The sequence below is a fragment of the Ahaetulla prasina genome, chromosome 10 (assembly GCF_028640845.1).
Source record: "Ahaetulla prasina isolate Xishuangbanna chromosome 10, ASM2864084v1, whole genome shotgun sequence".
NCBI classification, from domain to species: Eukaryota; Metazoa; Chordata; class Lepidosauria; order Squamata; family Colubridae; genus Ahaetulla; species Ahaetulla prasina.
The window spans coordinates 3217880-3239143 of record NC_080548.1 but is presented as its reverse complement, the minus strand read 5'-3'; the positions used below and the strand labels follow the sequence as shown (position 1 = coordinate 3239143).

At 48.1% G+C, this 21264-nt stretch overlaps 1 protein-coding gene across 3 annotated transcripts in view; it reads left to right on the top strand.

The window, feature by feature from the left end:
* The first annotated feature begins 3162 nt into the window (after positions 1–3162).
* Positions 3163–21264, top strand: part of PABPC4 (poly(A) binding protein cytoplasmic 4) — a 29856-nt gene continuing 11754 nt past the window's right edge. The window contains exons 1-4 of one of the 3 annotated variants that reach the window (XM_058196282.1): positions 3163–3747; positions 18614–18807; positions 19510–19625; positions 20064–20203. In XM_058196282.1, coding sequence (XP_058052265.1) covers positions 3540–3747; positions 18614–18807; positions 19510–19625; positions 20064–20203 — 658 coding nt within the window. In that variant the 5' untranslated portion in view covers positions 3163–3539. The remainder of the gene's footprint in view (positions 3748–18613; positions 18808–19509; positions 19626–20063; positions 20204–21264) is intronic. The other 2 variants (XM_058196281.1, XM_058196280.1) reach the window with 2 other exon arrangements.

The following is a 21264-nucleotide window of genomic DNA, read 5'->3' as shown; positions in this document are numbered from 1 at the left end:
ACAACTGTTCAATTAATGACTGGTTAAAGTTACAACGGCACTGAAAAAATGACTTATGGCTGTTTTCATACTGCAGGACAGGAGTAGTCGACCTTTTTATACCTACTCCCCACTTTTGTATCTCTGTTAGTAGTAAAATTTTCTAACCACCCACCGGTTCCACAGTAATGCGCCATGTATCGTCATCTGCGCATGCCTCTCACACATCGTGGATTGGGTTGGGGGGGGCGCCGGCTACCAGCTCTGCTTGTCTGTTACAGCTGGGTGGTGTGGGGGGAGATGCGCGAGCTATTCTGGGACGAGGCTCTTTTGTTTGCGGTCGCACTATAGGGCCATTTAGTTTCACTTAGGTAACGTGAACTAAACTTATACACGGGCGATACAAATAGTATATTTTCAGAAATTTAAATTGTCACGGGGAATTTTATGAAAACCTAATGAAAATGTTTTTAAATAATGCTATGAATTTTTTTTAAAAAGTCAATTAAATTAAAAAAAAAAAGGAAAGTGCTTCAGTATCAGACAAAACCCCTACCGCCCACCATGAAACCTGGAACGCTCACAAGTGGGCGGTAGGGACCAGGCTGACTACCACTGCTGTAGGAAGTCAGTCCACAAACACACACACGCCCCAGAGAATAAAAATATATTTTGGGGAACATTAAAAGAGGCAGGATAGAATATTTCTCCTAAAAGAGAAATGGAAAAAAATCTTAACAAAGGCAGAAAAGCAACAACATGAAGAGGCCTAGTCTTTAAAAGATTTTGTATCCATTCAGAAAGATTGGGCCACTCTATTCATAAGCAAAGAGCAAACAGAGACTCCAGATAAACGGCACAAAAAGGCAGGCCAAAAGTTGACAAGATTAGCTCAAACACCTAGGATTTGCATTTCCCCTTTTGCCTAGAGCACGGGTGTCAAACGTGATCATGTCGCGTGACATATCGTGACATTTTTTGCCTTTGTGGAGCCGGGATGGGCATGGCCTCCCCGTGAGGCTGCATTTTGACACCCCTGCTATAGAGCCAGCCACGACCCCCATAGGGATCTGACAACTGCCATTATAATATTAAAGGACATGTTCTTGCACAGGAACAGGAAGCTCAAACTCAGAGCCCAAAGAAGGTATAAAACACCCCCACTCTCAACTCCGTTTTGTCAGCTGCCCCAGAACCACATGCTGTTGGTTGTTCTCAATAAAGAAAACCCTTCTTTCCAATCAGCCTCCATTTTACGTCCAGTGCCTTTCTCTCAGCTTGGACCTGGACCTGGATTTCTTTTCCAACAATACTGGCAACTAGTGCTGCAGCATCCCCAGGGTCCTGCCTGGGATCAAAATCCAGATGTTTGGCAACTGATTCATATTTACGATGGTTGCCGTGTCCTGGGGTCAGGTGGGCAACTTTGAAACCTGAGGCAGTCAGATTCATTTAACGACTCTGTTACTAAATTAAAAACTGCAGTGATTCACTTAACAATTGCGGCAAGAAAGGTGGAAAAATGGGGCAAAAGTCATAGTTGCGCTTAGCAACAGAACATCTGGGCTCCACTGTGGTCATAAGTCGAGGACTGCCTGCATCAGCTTTAGCGGTACCATAGAGCTTGTCAATAGAACAGGGGTCTCCAACCTTGGCCCCTTTAAGACTTGTGTTGGAAGAAATATCCATCTGGGTTCAGTTCCAAGTGGGGACAAAGACACTGGAAACATGGAGGCTGCTTGGAAAGATGGTTTAATGGTGGTCAGGATCACATGGCTTGAGATCCTGAACAGAAAGGGGTGAGATCCTATGTGCTCCCTGGTTTTATGCTTTTTCTGAGCTTTGAACTTTCTGGGGCACAGGAAGAGTACCCTGATTGGTTGTCAGACTCCCAGGTGGTCTAGGGGTCTTAGTTAACAATGTAGGTTGTCCCTCAAGCTTGCCTGAGCCTTGCCATGTGGTGAGTTTCTGTTCTATTATGATGCAGATGAGGAGGGGGGTGGGTGCTAAATTCCTACAATTGGACACACAAGGAATTTGTACATATGCTCTCAGTGGACATAAAAGAAAAGATACCTTCATCAAGGTACAACATTTACAACACAAATGATGGTCAATATAACAATATAAATCATAAGGATTGCCAGCAACAAAGTTACAGTCATACAGTCCTTAGTGGAAAGAGATGGGTGATGGGAACTATGAGACGATTAATAGTAGTGCAGATTTAGTAAATAGTTTGAGAGTGTTGATGGAATTATTTGTTTAGCAGAGTGATGGCCTTCGGGAAAAAACTGTTCTTGTGTCTAGTTCTTCTGGTGTGCAGTGCTGTATAGTGTCAGGACCAGCTTGGCTGGCTGAGGGACTCTGGGAATTGAAGTCCACAAGTGTAGGAATTTAGCACCCACCCCCCTCTTAGAAGAATGAAATATTTTAGAAAATATTTAAAAAGGCAGAATATATTTCCCTGGATGAGAAATGGAGAAACATGTTTTAAAGACAAAGCAGCTCCCTGCAACTTCCTGCCACCCCCCACCTTTGTCAATGGGCAATTAAGGCTTCAGCCAAGCTCACTCAATCCCCCCACCTTTGTCAATGACCATCCTTTGCATCATAATAGAACCATCTAGAACAGAAACTCACCACATGGCAAGGCTCAGGCAAGCTTGAGGGACAACCTACAATGTTAGCTAAGACCCCCACCCCCTGGGAGTCTGACAGCCAATCAGGGTACTCTTCCTGTGCCCCAGAAAGTTCAAAGCTCAGAAAAAGCATAAAACCAGGGAGCACACAGGATCTCACCCCTTTCTGTTCAGGATCTCAAGCCATGTGATCCTGACCACCATTAAACCACCTTTCTAAGCAGCCTCCATGTTTCCAGTGTCTTTGTCCCCACTTGGAACTGAACCCAGATGGATATTTCTTCCAACACAATCACACTTGGCCAATAAAATTCTATTCTATTCTATTCTATTCTATTCTATTCTATTCTATTCTATTAAGACTTGTGGACTTCAACTCCCAGAGTCCCTCAGCCAGTCAAGCTGATCCCTTTAAGACTTGTGGACTTCAACTCCCAGAGTCCCTCAGCCAGCAAAGCTGGCTGAGGGAACTCTGGGAGTTGATGTCCACAAGTCTTAAAGGGACCGAGGTTGGAAACCCCTGCAATAGAAGGGCAACCCTCCAAAAGCCCCACAAGACTTGCAAGGACCGAAGGCAGCGCCCGGAAGGCGGGACCCTGGCCCTCCCCTCCCCTCGCGCGGCAGTTACCGGCCTCCGCCGCCAGGGGCGCTGCCCGGACCCTCCGCCCCGCCCCGCCCCCTCCTGCTGCGGTTGAGGCCCGTGCAGGCCCGGCGGCGGCGGCGCGGAGGCCTCGGCGCGGCCCCTGAAGGCCTCCGCGGGGCGCTCTCTGCCGCAGCTTGGCGGGGGTGGGGGGAGGAGGAGGAGGAGGAGCCCCTGGGCGGAAGAGGCCCGGATCCTCGCCGGCGTGCGGACAGGCTCCACGAGGCTCGGCCCTGCCCTGCCCAGGCTCGCCGCGCTGCCCCGGAACGGCCGCCCCGATGAACGCCGCCGCCGCCGCCGCTGCCGGGAGCAGCTACCCGATGGCGTCGCTGTACGTGGGGGACCTGCACCCCGAGGTGACGGAGGCGCTGCTCTACGAGAAGTTCAGCCCCGCCGGGCCCGTCCTCTCCATCCGCGTCTGCAGGGACATGATCACCCGGCGCTCGCTGGGCTACGCCTACGTCAACTTCCAGCAGCCCGGCGACGGTGAGGGCCCCGAAACTCCCAGAATTCCCCTCAAGGCCGCGCGCTGCGGGGCATTCTGGGAGGCGGAATACCCACCCCCCACCCCCTTAAACTCGCTATGATGGCATTGTGGGGCCTTCAGGCCAGGGGTCTCCAACCTCGGTCCCTTTAAGACTCGTGGACTTCAACTCCCAGAAGTTTAAGCTTAAAGCTTCGCTGGCTGAGGAATTCTGGGAGTTGAAGTCCAGGAGTCTTAAAGGGACCAAGGGTTGGAGACCCCTGCTCCAGGCCCAGGTTTAGCAACTGGCTCTTTCCCTCCCTCCCTCCCTCCCTTCTGGGGCAGGCTTTTTGCACTTGTCTGCTGGCCTGGCAGGGCCTCCAGGTGGGCTCCTTGGCAGCAAAGGGGATGCGGCTTCCCAGGGCCACCTTCAAGGGCCTTTCCTCCACTTCCCAGCCAGTGGGCTGGTCTCTCCAAGTCAGGGGTCTCCCAACCTCGGTCCCTTTAAGACTTGTGGACTTCAACTCCCAGAGTTCCTCAGCCCAGCTTTGCTTAAAGCTTAAAGCTTTGCTGGCTGAGGGACTCTGGGAGTTGAAGTCCACAAGTCTTAAAGGGACCATGGTTGGAGACCCCTGCTCCAAGTTGGGCTTCTGGTCATTGCCTGTCCTTCAAGAGGTCTGGAGCAGGGGTCTCCAACCTTGGTCCCTTTAAGGCTTGTGGGCTTCAACTCCCAGAGTCCCTCCGCCAGCAAAGCTTAAAGCTTAAACCAAAGCTGGCTGAGGAATTCTGGGAGTTGAAGTCCACAAGTCTTGAAGATGCCAAGATCGAAGACCCCTGCTTTAAATCAGGGGTCTCCAACCTTGGTCCCTTTAAGATTCGTGGACTTCAACTCCCAGAGTTCCTCAGCCAGCAAAGCTTTAAGCTTTAAGCAAAGCTGGCTGAGGAACTCTGGGAGTTGAAGTCCACAAGTCTTAAAGGGACCAAGGTTGGAGACCCCTGGTCTGGAGGGCCCTTGTTGAGGGTGGTCATCAGGGACCATGGACTGAAAAGGGGGGGTGTTTTGAGAGGGGGTGCTCTCTCAAACCCAAACCATCTTTATTTTAGTAGTTTTTAGGGTGTGATCTCACCTGGCTGTTAGGATAGGAAGGGAAGGTCCTTCCCTTACGTTTGGCAGTTGTCTTTCATTGACGCTGCAGTAGGTGCACCCAAAAGAGTCCAATAGTTTATTGGAATGTGGTTCCACAGAGGATTTCCCCTTGCGAGTGGCTAACTCCCTGAGACAGGCAGAGAGGTTTGTTGATTCAGTTTCTTAATGAAGAGCTTTCCTCCTCTGATTGCCTGAGCACTGGAGAAGGAACATGTAGCTAAAAGGGCTGCTTTCTAGAGCAGGGGTCCCCAACCTTTTGAACCTCAGGGACCATTAAATTCATAATTTTAAATCCCGCGGACCACTAATATGATCGGCCTAATAACTGGCTGGGTGGGCGTGGCCAACTCAATTTCACTCACGTGGAGGCGCACCTTGCCTCTCCCTTCCCCTCCCCCCCCATCCGCCCGGGCTCCTTAAGGCCCCAACAGGAAGCAGTTGTTGGAGTTAAGCAGCCACCATGAGAAAGAGTTGGCAAAACAGCTCAGTTCAAATTGGATCTGACCGAGAAGGAGGCTCAGTAGAAGCACCTCACTGAGGACTAGGGGCATAGGCTTTCGAAGCAGAGGGAAGGCCTGTGAGTGAAGGCCAGGTATTGGCGCCTGAGGCTCAGTGGGCTGAGATGGTCAGCCAGTTCCAGGCCATGAGGCAGCCCCACTGGACCAAGACCCTCCGACTCCTTGCCACCAGCGGCTCTTCCCTCCAGCCTTCGCCCAAAGCCCCGCACCAGGAGGCTTAAGCAGACCCCAAGTCTGAATTTCTGCCCCCCTCTGACTCACACAAAACCCCCCCAAAGGGGGAGACTCTGCAGCAACACAAATGTTGGTTGCACGTATCAAACTTAGGGGCTGTAGTTTGAGGGCCCCTGATTTAGTGCAAAATAAAAAATGCAAACAATTTTTCATGGACCACCAAAATTTTCTCATGGACCACCAGTTGGTGACCACTATTCTAGAGAAATGGGCGTATAAATTTGAACTTTGTGCCCAATTGTGAGTTTCAGATTAAAGATTGATCCCGATTCTAAAAAGGATGCTCACACGGTATCACGAAAAGGATGCCTCTAGGCTGAACATAAATGGATAATGTTATTTTGGAACATCTCCAAGCTCAGCCTCTAAAGAAGCTGAGATTCAGGGTTGGGCTCCATCCGCTCTAAGGAATTAGGTCACACGTCGCACTGAGTTACAATGTGGGAGGTTTTTCTTTCAGCATAGCCTTTTGTGTGAACCCTGGCAGTGTGGTGTGTAAACTGTGGTTTATAGCTTACTTTCTGTTTTGGTCTTTCCCATATAACCAGAAACCTAAGGTGTGTTCTGTGGAAATTCAAAGATTTTGTCCTGGGTAATTCTATTCAGCCTTCAAATGGTCTTTCATTAGCCATGTGACCCATCAGGGACATGAATAGCTCAATATATTATTTCTTGTTCCACCATAGTAATATGACTTGAGGAAACTGTAGATTGCTGAAAGGTGGCAATAAATTACTCAGGAACCATCATAGATGTCATTGAGGTATGGAATCAACGCTGATATAATAATATGCCTGTGAGAAAACTTTCTTGATTCAGAAGGTGGGATAGAAATTTTATATATGCATCCATTATCAGCAAACCTAATTTCTGATAGTGTTTCATAAAGGCAGAACATCACACAGTACTGAATAACCCCTACCATATCTGTCCCAATGCTCAAACCAAAACCATCTTTATTTTAGTAGTTTTAGGTGTGATCTCACCTGGCTGTTAGGATAGGAAGGGAAGGTCCTTCCCTTACGTTTGGCAGTTGTCTTTCATTGACGCTGCAGTAGGTGCACCCAAAAGAGTCCAATAGTTTATTGGAATGTGGTTCCACAGAGGATTTCCCCTTGCGAGTGGCTAACTCCCTGAGACAGGCAGAGAGGTTTGTTGATTCAGTTTCTTAATGAAGAGCTTTCCTCCTCTGATTGCCTGAGCACTGGAGAAGGAACATGTAGCTAAAAGGGCTGCTTTCTAGAGCAGGGGTCCCCAACCTTTTGAACCTCAGGGACCATTAAATTCATAATTTTAAATCCCGCGGACCACTAATATGATCGGCCTAATAACTGGCTGGGTGGGCGTGGCCAACTCAATTTCACTCACGTGGAGGCGCACCTTGCCTCTCCCTTCCCCTCCCCCCCCATCCGCCCGGGCTCCTTAAGGCCCCAACAGGAAGCAGTTGTTGGAGTTAAGCAGCCACCATGAGAAAGAGTTGGCAAAACAGCTCAGTTCAAATTGGATCTGACCGAGAAGGAGGCTCAGTAGAAGCACCTCACTGAGGACTAGGAGCATAGGCTTTCCAAGCAGAGGGAAGGCCTGTGAGAGTGAAGGCCAGGTATTGGCGCCCGGAGGCTCAGTGGGCTGAGATGGTCAGCCAGTTCCAGGCCATGAGGCAGCCCCACTGGAACAAGACCCTCCGACTCCTTGCCACCAGCGGCTCTTCCCTCCAGCCTTCGCCCAAAGCCCCGCACCAGGAGGCTTAAGCAGACCCCAAGTCTGAATTTCTGCCCCCCTCTGACTCACACAAAACCCCCCCAAAGGGGGAGACTCTGCAGCAACACAAATGTTGATTGCACGTATCAAACTTAGGGGCTGTAGTTTGAGGACCCCTGATTTAGTGCAATATAAAAAATGCAAACAATTTTTCTGCGGACCACCAAAATTTTCTCATGGACCACCAGTTGGTGACCACTATTCTAGAGAAATGGGCGTATAAATTTGAACTTTGTGCCCAATTGTGAGTTTCAGATTAAAGATTGATCCCGATTCTAAAAAGGATGCTCACACGGTATCACGAAAAGGATGCCTCTAGGCTGAACATAAATGGATAATGTTATTTTGGAACATCTCCAAGCTCAGCCTCTAAAGAAGCTGAGATTCAGGGTTGGGCTCCATCCGCTCTAAGGAATTAGGTCACACGTCGCACTGAGTTACAATGTGGGAGGTTTTTTTCTTTCAGCATAGCCTTTTGTGTGAACCCTGGCAGTGTGGTGTGTAAACTGTGGTTTATAGCTTACTTTCTGTTTTGGTCTTTCCCATATAACCAGAAACCTAAGGTGTGTTCTGTGGAAATTCAAAAGATTTTGTCCTGGGTAATTCTATTCAGCCTTCAAATGGTCTTTCATTAGCCATGTGACCCATCAGGGACATGAATAGCTCAATATATTATTTCTTGTTCCACCATAGTAATATGACTTGAGGAAACTGTAGATTGCTGAAAGGTGGCAATAAATTACTCAGGAACCATCATAGATGTCATTGAGGTATGGAATCAACGCTGATATAATAATATGCCTGTGAGAAAACTTTCTTGATTCAGAAGGTGGGATAGAAATTTTATATATGCATCCATTATCAGCAAACCTAATTTCTGATAGTGTTTCATAAAGGCAGAACATCACACAGTACTGAATAACCCCTACCATATCTGTCCCAATGCTCAAACCAAAACCATCTTTATTTTAGTAGTTTTTATTAGCATGTAGCTATGGGCGTTGGAGAAATGTCTGCAGGTAAATTCTCAAGTTCTCTTGTATTACTTGCTTCTGTTTCAAATTTCCTTTCCCTTTCTGTTGCAAAGAGATCATGCTGGAGTTACCAGCATCTCTGTCTGGAACACCCCTTCCTACTATAAATAAATGTTGCCTAATTTAACTAGCTGACTAGAGTGTCACTTGAAATGGATGCTATGTTGGATAAAGAAAGACAACTGAGCCTTGGAGGTCTTCTAGTCCAGGAGCGTCAAACTCATGTCGTCACAGCAGTGTTACATGATGTATCTAGACTTTTTTCCCCTTTGCTAAACCGGGCATGGGTGTGGCTAGTCTGTGACACATCCGGCACTCGGGCCGGGAGTTTGACAGCCCTGTTCTAGTCCAACCACCAGCTCAAGCAGGAGACTCTTTACCAGTGTTGGCAAAACTTTTTGGCACTGAGTGCCGAAACGGGAGCGTGTGTGCGCAAGGGAGCACCATAACCCAGAAGAACAGGTCCCAGACGCACACATGTGGGAGCACCAGAAACCGGAAGAGCAGTTCTCTGACACACATGCATGTGCCAGGAAACTGAACTTACAATTTCTGGCAGGCGCAGACGCGCCGGTCACCTGGTATTCCAGCTTCTGGCGTGCATGCGCACATCGGAAGTTCAGCTTCCCGGCACGTGCATAAGCGCCGGGGAACTGCTCTTCCGGTTTCCGGTGCTCCCACACGTGCGCATGCTGGAACCCAGAAAAACAACAAGCGATGGCTGGCATGGCCGGAGAGATGGGTCTGTGTGCCACGTCTGGCATGCATGCCATAGGTTCGCCATCACGGCCCTATACATTCTGGAGAAATGGCTATCCAGTCTTTAAAGGCCCCCAGTGATGGAGCACCAACAACTTCTGAAGCCATTTTCCTGCCTGAGAAGTCGTGACTCCAGTGCATGGGGGGTATCACTCTGTGTCTTCTGGCTCTATGGACAGGGTTCAAACTTAAGAGACGCCCCCTTTGTAGACCTCCCACTTTCAACTCTGTCCTGAGCTCATGAGGACATTTTCTGGGTTTACTCCTGTGTGTTTGGATTTAGCAGGAGTTGAAGTTTGGAAATTTGTGCTTTTCTCTTTGAAATGGCATCAACTGAGTAAGTAAATGAGCTATCTTTGAGGGTTTTTTTTTTTTATTAATAGGAGTTTTCTTGGAGCCTCTATGAAAATGTAGAAGCTGAGTGGAATGAGCGAACCTTATTTAAGTGTTTGATGAGTTTAATTACAAGGCTGAGGATCGTTAAAGTGTGTGTGTGGAGAGCAGCGGGGGAAACTATTATTTGGAGCTGCAAGGAAAGTTTATTTTGTTTGTCTCCATTTTAACTTGTTTGTACCGGGAGCACATGGTGTGAGTACCGGGAGATTTAAATCAAGCTGCTGATTCCACATGGTTACTCCTTTGGGGGAGAATCAGAGCAGCGGGGGAAGTTTGAGAACACATTGCCTCCAATTTATTTATTTTTTGTTTGTGCTGTTATTTTAAGCTCCGGATTTCAGGTGCCTTTGCTGGAATACCCACCATATGTGGGGAAGGCACAGGAAGGAACAAGCTCTTGAACACCATGTTGGAAGCCACATGGGGCTAGCCAGGGCGGTGGCCATTTTGGGAGCTGGCTGACTTTATATGTATAGAGAAGATGATGAAAATAAATACATGAATGAGATATATATATATATATATATGGAAAATAAACAGGAATAATATGATAATAATAATAATAATAATAATAAAGAAAAAATAAATAAATAAAAATTAAATAATAATAATACCAGAAAAATAAAAATAAAAATAAAAAAATAAAAGAAATAAAAAAATAAAAAATAAAAATTGAACTGAAGAAAGAGAAAAGAGGCTGTCATGGGGTTTCGGTGATCGGCCCTCCAGTACAGCATAGGCCTTTGGAGTAAAGAAGTGAAGAGGCCTGATTTAGCCTGAGGCAGCCGTTTCCAGGCTGCATGGCTTTGGAGTTTTGAGCAGGCGTTCTGACCTGCAGAGGGAAAGGACCAACAGTTTAGGGAATTAACCCTTGTAATGCTGCTGAGTTCTTAAGATGGTAACTGGTTATTGAGGCTTGTACATTGACATGTATATGTATTACATAGAATTTGTTATGATAACAATAATAATAAAATAATAATAATAATAATAATTTAAAATAATTTAAAAAAATATTTTTTTTTAATTTCATGGAATTATAAAAGGTGCTTACTTATATGTAATTTTATTTCTATATTATTTATTATTTATTTATTATTTAAATTTATATATGTTCTAGAAATAGAAATTTATATGTGTTCTAGAAATATGGCGTTGGATGCCTCACTTAGTGACCAGATGGAGGTCACTGATGCTTCTCAACCTCAGAGAGCTGCCACTGAAGGCTCGAAGAGCCGTTGTCATAAGACAAGGAGTGGCAGTTCGGAAGCAGCTGCAAAACTTAGAGCAAAAGCCTTGGCGCTTAAAAGGCCCATTAAAGCGCAGGAGAAGGCGGAAAAATGCCGCCAGAAGGCGCTGGGAAGGACAGGTACAGAGGAACACCAACAAGGCCACTAAGTCCACATTTATTAGGGATCAGGTACAGCCTATGGAGAAAGATCCAATGGTGGAACCGGATCCTTCTTCCAGTTTTCTGGCCAGGGCCCTGTCGCCCCAGCCATCAGGGAGCAGCTCCAATACAGGGAGGCCCAGTTCTACACCTATCAACTTGGTAGCATCACAAGGGGATAGGCAGACCATAGACCAGGTGACAGAAATGCCTGAGTTAGTGCGGAAATGGATCGCAGAGGCGGTTCACCGGGAACTTGAGGCAGGCAAAAGTCGTAACAGGCAATCTGTTCTTGGGGCGGAAGCCCAGTCACAGGATAGGGATCAGGTAGAAAGAGAACCAGCAGACGGACACATGGGGTCGCGTTCTGACAGCTCTGATTCGCCTTCAGAGGCGGAGAGTTCCCCATCCATGGAGGATGAACAATGGGACCAGGAATTGTCTGAGGAGGAAGGTTTTTTACCGGAGCAGCCCATGTTTAAAGGGCTGTTCAGGCCTCATCTTTAAGGCCTTGTTGAGTAAAGCTAAGGCGGTTACTAAACAGGGACTCCTAGGGGAACAAAGCGCCTGTCCAGAGCAGGACCCTGCAGACATGCTTTTTTCTGAACCAACGGTGGAGACGGAGACAGTTCCTGCTCCTAAATTATTTCTAGATATGATTAAGAAACAGTGGGAAGCCCCGGCCGCATTACCGAACATGTCCTCCCTTGAGAGACGGTTTTTTAACACGGCTTCTGACCTGATGGAACTCCTGAGAGTGCCTGAGGTGGATGACCCGGTTTTGGCCCTGGCTTCCTCTTCGGCCACCTTGGTTGAACCTGAGGAAGTTTTGAAGCCAGAGGATCGGAAGTTGGAGCAGGCCCTCACGAAGACGCATCAGGCGGCAGCCTGGGGTATAAGGGCGGCCACAGCAGCATCCTTCTTCAGCAGGGCCGTCCTCCTGTGGCTTAAACAAATGCAGGAGAAAGTGCCGGTGACCGATCTGAGGACTCATCAGGATTTCAACAAGATAGTGGCAGCTGTGGAATACACAGCGGATGCCACTATGTCCTCCGCGAAATATGTGGCAAAGTCGATTGCGTCCTCGGTCACAGCACGGAGGTTTCTTTGGTTAAAAAATTGGCAGGCAGACACAAAGCGCAGATGGCGATTGGCCTCTGTGCCATTTAAAGGTGCAAAGTTGTTTGGTGAGGCTTTGGAGCCCGTGTTGACGGAAACTAAGGGGAAGAAGAAGGTGTTGACTGCCTTGTCAAGGAGAGGGGATACAAGGTTTTCCCCCTCCTTTCAGAAGTCTTATTTTCGTCCCTATTGGGGGTCGGCCTTTGGCAGATATCAGAGAGGTTTTCAAACACAGGGAGGTCAGTGGGGCCACTATCATCACTCAGAGGAGGGGTCCTCTGACAAAGGCAGGTCCCGCGGCCAGTCGCGGCGTCCTTTTCGGGAGGGCACCCGCTCCATCCGCAGACACCGCTGACGGCAGGCATCAGGCTCCCATTGGTGGCCGTCTAGGGCTGTTCGCCGACCAGTGGGAGAAAACCTCCTCCGATCTATGGATAAGGGAGACCATTTCATCAGGTCTCTCACTAGAATTTCTTGCACCCCCTCCGACGGTCTTATTTCGATGTCCCAGGTCTCGAGATGCGACAAAAAGATCATGGACACTGCGGTTCAGCACTTGCTGAACATCGAGCGGTGGAGCCTGCCGGTTCACGAACAATGGAGCGGTTATTACTCAATGTTGTTCGTCATCCAGAAGGCCTCGGGGGGGGCTGCGACCAATTCTCAACCTAAAAGGATTGAACAGGTATGTGAAGTATCGGAGGTTCAAGATGCACTCCCTGCGGTCAATCCTTACGAATGTCCGGAAGGGGGACTTCTTGACCTCCATAGACCTTACGGAGGCATACCTTCATGTTCCGATAAATCGGAAGCACAGGAGGTTCCTGAGGTTCTTTTACGACGGCAAGCATTTGCAGTACCGAGCGCTTCCATTCGGCCTTGCCTCGGCCCCCAGGGTTTTGACGAAGATCCTGGCGGCGTTAGGAGCGCTTCTCAGGGCTCGTCCAATACGGATTCAGGCATACCTGGACGATATTTTGGTGCAGTCAGTCTCTCACAGACAGGCAATAGAAGATTTGAGGGAGACGATACTTTGTCTGCAGACTCATGGTTTCTCCATAAACATGGGAAAGAGTCACGTCATTCCCACGAACCGGCTGTTACATTTAGGGGCAGTAATAGATACGCTGAAGGGTCAAGTTTTCCTGTCCCCAGACAGACTTCAGAGCATCAAGGACCTGGTAGTGCAGATTCGCTCACAGAGGAGAGTTCCACTGGCATTACTCTCATCTCTGCTGGGCAAGATGATTTCCTGCATAGAGGTGGTCCCATGGGCAAGGTTTCATGCAAGGCCTCTACAATGGTTCATGTTACCGTTTCAGAGGTCAGGCAGGGACACGTCGCAGTTCAAGGTCAGGGTCCCGGGAGACGTTCTAATGTCTCTACGCTGGTGGAAGTCCAGGAACATGGAAAGGGGCTGCCATTTTTTGGAACAGGACCGCATCACGGTGACAACGGACGCCAGTCTGATAGGCTGGGGGGCTCATTGTCAGGACCAGGTGATCCAGGGCTCTTGGTCAAGGGGGGAGACAAAGAGGAGCATAAATTGGCTGGAGCTGAGAGCGGCCAGGTTAGCGCTCAGACATTTCAGGCACTGTTTGAGGGATCGACATGTGCTTCTCCTGACAGACAACATCACAGTGAAGGCCCACATCAACAGGCAGGGAGGCACTCGATCCAGGGGGCTCATGGCGGAGGCGGATCGCCTTTGTCGCTGGGCCGAGCGCAATGTGATTTCCATCAGGGCGGAACACATTGCCGGGATAGACAATGTCAGAGCAGATTGGTTGAGCAGGGCACCTCTGGATCCTGCAGAATGGAGACTGGATCCGGAGTTATTCAAGGAGATTGTGAGGCGATTCGGACAGCCGGTCATCGATCTCTTCGCATCTCCAGCGAACCATCAACTTCCTCGGTATTTCTCCAGGTCCCCAGCGCCAGGGGCGGAAGGGGTAAATGCCCTCCGTCTTCCTTGGCCCAGGGGTCTACTATATGCCTTCCCGCCGATGGCTATCCTTCCTCGGGTAATTGGTCGGATTCTGCAGACCAGGGCACAGGTCATTCTGGTGGCACCATACTGGCCCAGAAGGCCGTGGTTCGCGGATCTGGTACGTCTGTCGGTCGCCGCACCATGGAGGATTCCACCCGACAAGGTGTCTCTCAGTCAGGGACCGGTTCATCACCCGGGTCCCCAGTGGTTGCACTTGACCGTGTGGCTGTTGAGCGGAGACTGCTAGAAAGATGGAAATTTCCCTCAGATGTGATAACAACAATGCAGGCGGCTAGACGACCATCTACTACACGAATTTATGATTCCACTTGGAGAACCTTTGTGATTTGGTGCACTGGTAGGAGCATTCAGCCAACCAAGGTAAAGGTTCCACAGTTGTTGCAGTTTTTGCAGGCTGGGTTGAAGAAAGGGCTGGCACCAGGGACGTTACGCAGGCAGGTGGCAGCGATAGCGTCAGTGTTAGGTTCTGCGGGTAGGCGGTCGGTGACAAAGGACCCAGAGGTAAAGAGGTTTTTGAGGGGGGCGACCAACCTGAGACCGGCAGTGGTTCACCGTTATCCCACCTGGGACCTTCAGAAGGTTTTGCAGGCACTTTGCAAGGCTCCCTTTGAACCGATTAGGACAGTTCACATCAGTTTTTTGACTTACAAGACGCTGTTTTTGGTAGCCATCACATCGGCCCGCAGGATTTCGGAACTGGCCGCACTCTCGGTGCGAGAAGACTTGTGTGTGTTCCACTCCGATAGAGTGGTTTTGCGTTTGGACCCAACCTTTGTGCCGAAGGTCAACTCCTGGTTCCACCGGGCCCAGGAGTTGGTTCTTCCGGATTTTTGTCCTAATCCATCACACGCGAAGGAACGTGTGTGGCACACTCTGGATGTAAGACGGGCTCTGAGGGTTTACATCAAAAGAACTAGGGCTTTCCGATGGACAGAGGCACTTTTTGTGTCATTCCAACCATCCACCATGGGACAGAAGCTTTCCGCTTCGGCGGTGGGCAGGTTACTCAGAGCCACCATAGCCAGAGCCTACGAGGCTCAGGCTTTACCAAGGCCTAAGGCTATTACGGCACATTCAACGAGGAGTGCGGCCACATCGGCTGCATGGGCCACACAAGCGTCGGTGGAGGAGATTTGCAGGGCAGCGACCTGGTCGACTCTGTCACCTTTTATACGTCATTATCGGATTGACGCATATGCATCGGCTGAGGCGGCCTTTGGTCGGAGAGTACTACAACGTGTGGTAGAGACGCCGGAAGGAGATGACCAGACGGCTTCCCACCCATGAGGACTGACAGCTTGGGTAAGTCCCATGCACTGGAGTCACGACTTCTCAGGCAGGAAAATGGGTGTTGGTCTTACCTGATACACCCCTTTTCTGACGAGAAGGAGTGACTCCAGCCCCACCCTAATGAAAGGGTCTGGTCAGGGAGGTGTCCGTGGGGTGTTGTTACAGGTACATTATTCGGAACCCTCGTCGAACATCGTTGAAAGTGGGAGGTCTACAAAGGGGGCGTCTCTTAAGTTTGAACCCTGTCCATAGAGCCAGAAGACACAGAGTGATACCCCCCATGCACTGGAGTCACTCCTTCTCGTCAGAAAAGGGGTGTATCAGGTAAGACCAACACCCATTCCACTAGTTCTTATTGTTAGGATATTTCTTCTTGGTTCTAGATTGATTCTCTCTTTGATTAATTGCCATCATTGCTTCTTGTCCTGCCTTGCCCTGTGCTTTGGAGAATAGATTGACTCCCTCTTTTTTGTGGCAGCCCCTGAAATATTGGAACACTGGTATCCTGTCGTCCCTGTTTGTTTGTTTTTTTTCACTAGACTCGACATACCCATTTTTTGCAACCATTATTCATATATTTTAGCCTCCGGCCCTGTAATCATCCTTGTTGCTTTTCTCTGCACTCTAACCAGCGTCTCAACATCTTTTTTACATCATGGTGACAAAAACTGGATGCAGTGTTCCAAGTGTGATCTTACCAAGGCATTATAAAGTGGTACTAACACTTCACGTTATCTTGATTCTATCCTTCTCTTAATGTAATCTAGGATTGCATTGGCTTTTTTGGCATCTGCTTTTTTTGGGCATCCTAATCTTTTAAAATCCTAGCCACTCCTGAATTTTGTCTCCTCATCTGCCACTTATTATTCAAGCTGTCTTTCATTGTCGGGCACTAATGTAATTAATTTAATTTAATTGTATCCTCCCTTTATTATTTTTACAAATAAGGCAGTGAACATATCCAGCGCACCATCCTCCTCTTATTTTCCCCACAACAACCACCCTGTGGGTTGGGCTGAGAGAGAGAGTGACTGGCCCAAGGTTACCCAGCTGGCTTTCATGGCTAAGGAGGGACTTGAACTCATGGTCTCTGGCTTTCTAGTTTGGTGCCTTAAGCACTAGACCAGACTGCCACTACCCTTGTTAGCTTTTCTGAACTCTCCAGGCTGACCTGAGCAATGAATGCAATCCTGTGTTGGCTTCACCCTCTGAATCCCCTTCTTTCACAATTTAAGGTAGTTCTTGGCGTGATTCCTAAGCTTCTGAATTTTATGAACAGGATCTGGTATGCATATGTCACCGCTTTTTAATGTGCTGCTCAGTATAAAAATAGAATCCTGAAGGATGAGTGGCATATCTAAGTGTCTCACTTGCAGAAGGTCTAGAAAGTGACACACTTGCCTGAAGCTGACTTGGCTGCGGTGGAAAGTTAGTTAGGATAGTCTGCTTGCAAAGAAAATGATGAGCTTTGAACGTGTATTTATAATCAAAATGTTTATAATTGCCCAAGTCAGATGCTATGATTCTGTATAAAATCATTTACCTAAGCACAACCCCCAGCAACATATACCACTGAGGTAATTTAAAACAATTTTAAAAAGTTCAGGACTAAAATAGGCTCTATCACCAACTGCTAGTACTCCTCCTGACCCAAGTACACAGGGCTCAACAGCCTTTTTAAAGGCCTGCAGATGGTTATGTTTATTGGGTTTTGGGGGGGAAAGATGGTTCTAAATGGCAGGGGCTGGTACCAAGAAAGCAGGCTTCCTGGCAGGATCTCAGAGAGGAGATTCAGAATGTAGCCTCTCTTTTGGAGCATGCCAGACCCACTCATTGAGGAGTTGTTGTGAGGAAAATAGGAGGAGGAAGGGGATTATGTACATTTTGCCACCTTGAGTTACTTATAAAGTAACAAAGATGGGACACACACAGACACACACACAAAATGTGTCTATAAAATGTGGATGGGCAGATATTCTTGTGAGAGGGAAGCTCTCCCAAGAATAAATGGTTCTGTGCCATGCAAGGCTTCATTGCTTTGAATTTCACCTGGATGTACATAGGAGCCACTGTAGTTTGTGGAGTAGAGATATTACTTGGGTGTAATGAGGAATACCAATAACTGTCCATGACATTGTATTGTGGGCTAATTGAAGCTTCCAGATGGCCTTCAAGAACAGCCCCATGTGGAGTACATTGCAGTAACCCAGTTGAGAGTTGGGTAAGGTGTGAGTGGCTATAACCAGTTCCCTCTGATCCAGGAAGAGACACAGTTGGCACACAAGACAAAGTTGGGTAAAGGCCGCCTGATCACAGCTGTCATCTTTGGAGCAGGAACTGTGAATCCAGGAAGACCCCCATATTATACACTAAATCTGAATGGAGTACTGAATAACCCCACAAAAGTCAAAGATAAAATCTCTCTAGGACTCTTAGGGCCGCAAACCTACAGCCTCTCAGTCTTGGTATGGTTTAGCAAAAATATGTTCTTCCCCAACTCCCCAGACTTGAGCCAGCCCACCAAGCAGCGATCTAAGACTAGATTCCTCACCCCTCGGTCACCAACTGGAATTGGCCTTGGGGGAAGGGGCAGCATTACCCCCTCATTCCCAACCTGCTAAAGTGATCCATTGTCGGTGGTAGAGAAGGTGGCTGAGAGTCAAGAACAGCCAGGATGGGTGCATTACTCGTATCCTGAGCCTGCCACACAGGATATCAACAAGCACGGCCAAAGTTTTCTGTATCCTGGTCTGAACCTGACCAGAAGGAGTCCAGATAATCCACTTTTTCTAGGACCTTTTTGGAGCTGGAAGCTGTAATCTTCTCAGTAACCAAGAAGGGAAGGTTGAAGATATGACAAAAATGATCCTAATCACCTGGATCCAAGGCCAACAGGCATTTTTCTCTAGTGCTTGCCTACATCATCCAGGCAGGGCAGGATCTTCTCTGGAATAGGTTATTTCTTTGTCATGCATGTATTAGATGTTATAAGGCAACTTGTTAGCGTCAGTTCCCCAGGGCTATAAATTCATAACGTACTGGTATTGTGCATGTCTGTACATATATGTACCTACATATACGTATGCCGTGCATCTCTCAGGCTCAAGGTTCTCCTGAGGAAATGCTCTCCTAAATCTGCAAGGGGAATAAGGAGAGGTGAACTCCCAATGGGAGCCTCATTTGCTTTTTTCAAGATAAAATGTCCCTTCTCTTTCTTGCTCTTTGTGCTGCAGCTGAGCGAGCCCTGGACACCATGAACTTTGATGTCATCAAAGGCAAGCCCATCCGCATCATGTGGTCTCAGCGGGACCCCTCTTTGAGGAAATCGGGCGTAGGGAATGTCTTCATTAAGAACCTGGATAAATCCATAGACAACAAAGCACTTTATGACACGTTCTCTGCTTTTGGGAATATTCTTTCTTGCAAGGTGAGTCCTAGGCCAGTTCCGTTTCCTGAGCTTCATGGAACTGTCCCTCAGAATTGGCTGGGTCTTATTTTTCATGTATGTCAGATAAGATTGGGTTGGTGGCATCAGGCACAAAGAGGTGGCTTGTGTAAGAGAGCCAGGCAAAATGGATTCTCTCTCTCTCTCTCTCTCTCTCTCTCTCTCTCAGATTCTATCCAACATTTCATATAATCGCTTGGTGGGTTTTGCACTCTTGGGGGAGGGGGGAGAAGGCAACTTGTTGAATATCTTGTTAATCCTTGCTTTAGATCAGAATTAAGCTGCCGCCTTTATAGAGTTTTTTGGAGCAAATCCCTGCATTGTAAAATGTTTCAGTGACACACTGGGCACTTCTAAAACGTGGAAGTCTGCGAAGTAGTTAGGGGCTGGAGTGGTGGATATGGCCAGTGATGACAGAGGGTGGGGACACCCATTTCTTTTTTCCTTCGATGGCTTCTTTCTCTGCAGTGAAATAATAGCTTGGGAACTGAGCTCATAACTAAAGGCTTTGAAATTACCCCGAGAACCACCACAGGCATTGAACTGTAGTGATTTACAGCTGCGTTCACAATGGGGATGCCAAGCACGATGCAGAATTTGCATCTTCCATTTGTCCTTGGGAAACGCTTGACATGAAGCAAACTGACCTGTCAATGCTGGCTAATCAACCCCAGTCGTTTACAGGTGGTGTGTGATGAGAATGGCTCCAAGGGCTATGCTTTTGTGCACTTTGAGACACAAGATGCTGCGGACCGCGCCATCGAGAAGATGAACGGCATGCTGCTGAACGACCGCAAAGTGTGAGTGTCTCAGCCAGAAGCTGAGACATGATGCATCTCAGTATTAACCCACCAGGCTGCTGGTTCTCCTGGCCCAAGCTTTGGCCTGCTGCCTGTCTCCTCCAGGGCTGGTGAGTTTCCCTGCCCGAGCCACAGCCAACACCTCCTGCCACGGGGGTCTGGCTTCACTTGACGCCTCCCTGCTGTGGGCTGGGTTGGCTCCCTGAGGCTTTATCCTGCCCAGCAGTGAGTGGCTCCCCTTGGCCTGCTGCCTCTCTGCTTCAGGACAGGGGGTTCTTCAGCTCGGTCTTGTGTCCTCCTCTGCAGTCCCATCCCGTCCCCGTCCCCCCACCGCCGGCTGCTTGCTTTTGCCTTTCTTCCCTGAAACCTTGCCTTGCCTTTCTCCCGGGGGGCAGGAGCGGAGCATTCACCAGGGCTTGTCGTTGTTTTTCCACCCAGATTTGTTGGCCGATTTAAATCCCATAAAGAACGTGAGGCAGAGTTGGGAGCCAAAGCCAAAGAGTTCACCAACGTCTATATTAAAAACTTTGGGGATGAGATGGATGATGAGCGGCTGAAGGATCTCTTCAGCAACTACGGTGGGTTTTCCAGAAAGTGGTCTTTTATGTTCACGTCTAACTGAAGCCTTTATAAATGATGGCTGATTGGATGTTTTAAGATTTGAACAAGGCATAAGGAATCACCTTGAAGGACAGGAGGGAGAAGCAAGGTGAGATAAGAGGGGCTGAGCCTGAGTCAAAAAAATTTGTGTTTTTTTTTCCTCCTCCCCATCCCTGCAAAGCAGAAAGATTGGAGAGAAAGAAAGTAACCTTTTTCCTCTTTTATGCATTAAAAGCAATGCAGTTATGCTGGCTGCCCAAGGCTGGGAGACATGAGTGTGTTATTCAAGAAATATGGTGATACCTTTTTCTTTCCAATCATAGCTCTGTGAGGGAGGGAGGAGGGAGGGCAGAGAAAAATAGCAAGCGATTTCTGTAGGCAATTTCTTTGTTTGATCATCTGCTGCTGCCAGAGCCATCACATTGCTTTCAACGGGTGCAAGATAATAAGCAGAAACTTGAGCATTCCAAAGGGTGGTGAGTGGTTAGCTAAGGTGTGAAACCGTCGTCTTGTCTCTTCCCAGCTGAAAAGCACAGTCACGGTCATAAGATCTCCCAGTTAGTGTCCACTTTGCTTAGCAATGAAGTTGCCGGTTCCAATTAGAGTCACTAACTGAGGACGTCTATATTTCATTGCAACATCAATCAGACTAGGGTAACAGAGAAGAATAACAGTCTACGGAGATTCTCAGTCTATCCAGGTCATGTTTGTCCCAAAGGTGCTTTTTAGGAGGCAACTGGACTTTCTTCTTTTTTCTTCGAAAGTGTTTCACTTTTCATCCAAGAAGCTTCTTCAGCTCTGACTGGATGGTGCAGAATGGAAGGATTTATATTCCTTGCAGGCAGCTGGTCATTTGCATTCTTTTAGAGCATCATTGAGGCTTTTTGCATGAAGACCGATGCAAAGAATGAGTTAAGCAGCTCTGTTTTCTCTCTGCTGCCTGTTACCATATTTTTTGGACTATAAGACACTCCGAAGTATAAGACGCATCTAGCTTTTGGGGAGGAAAATAAGGGGGGGAAAATCTGCCTCTGCCTCC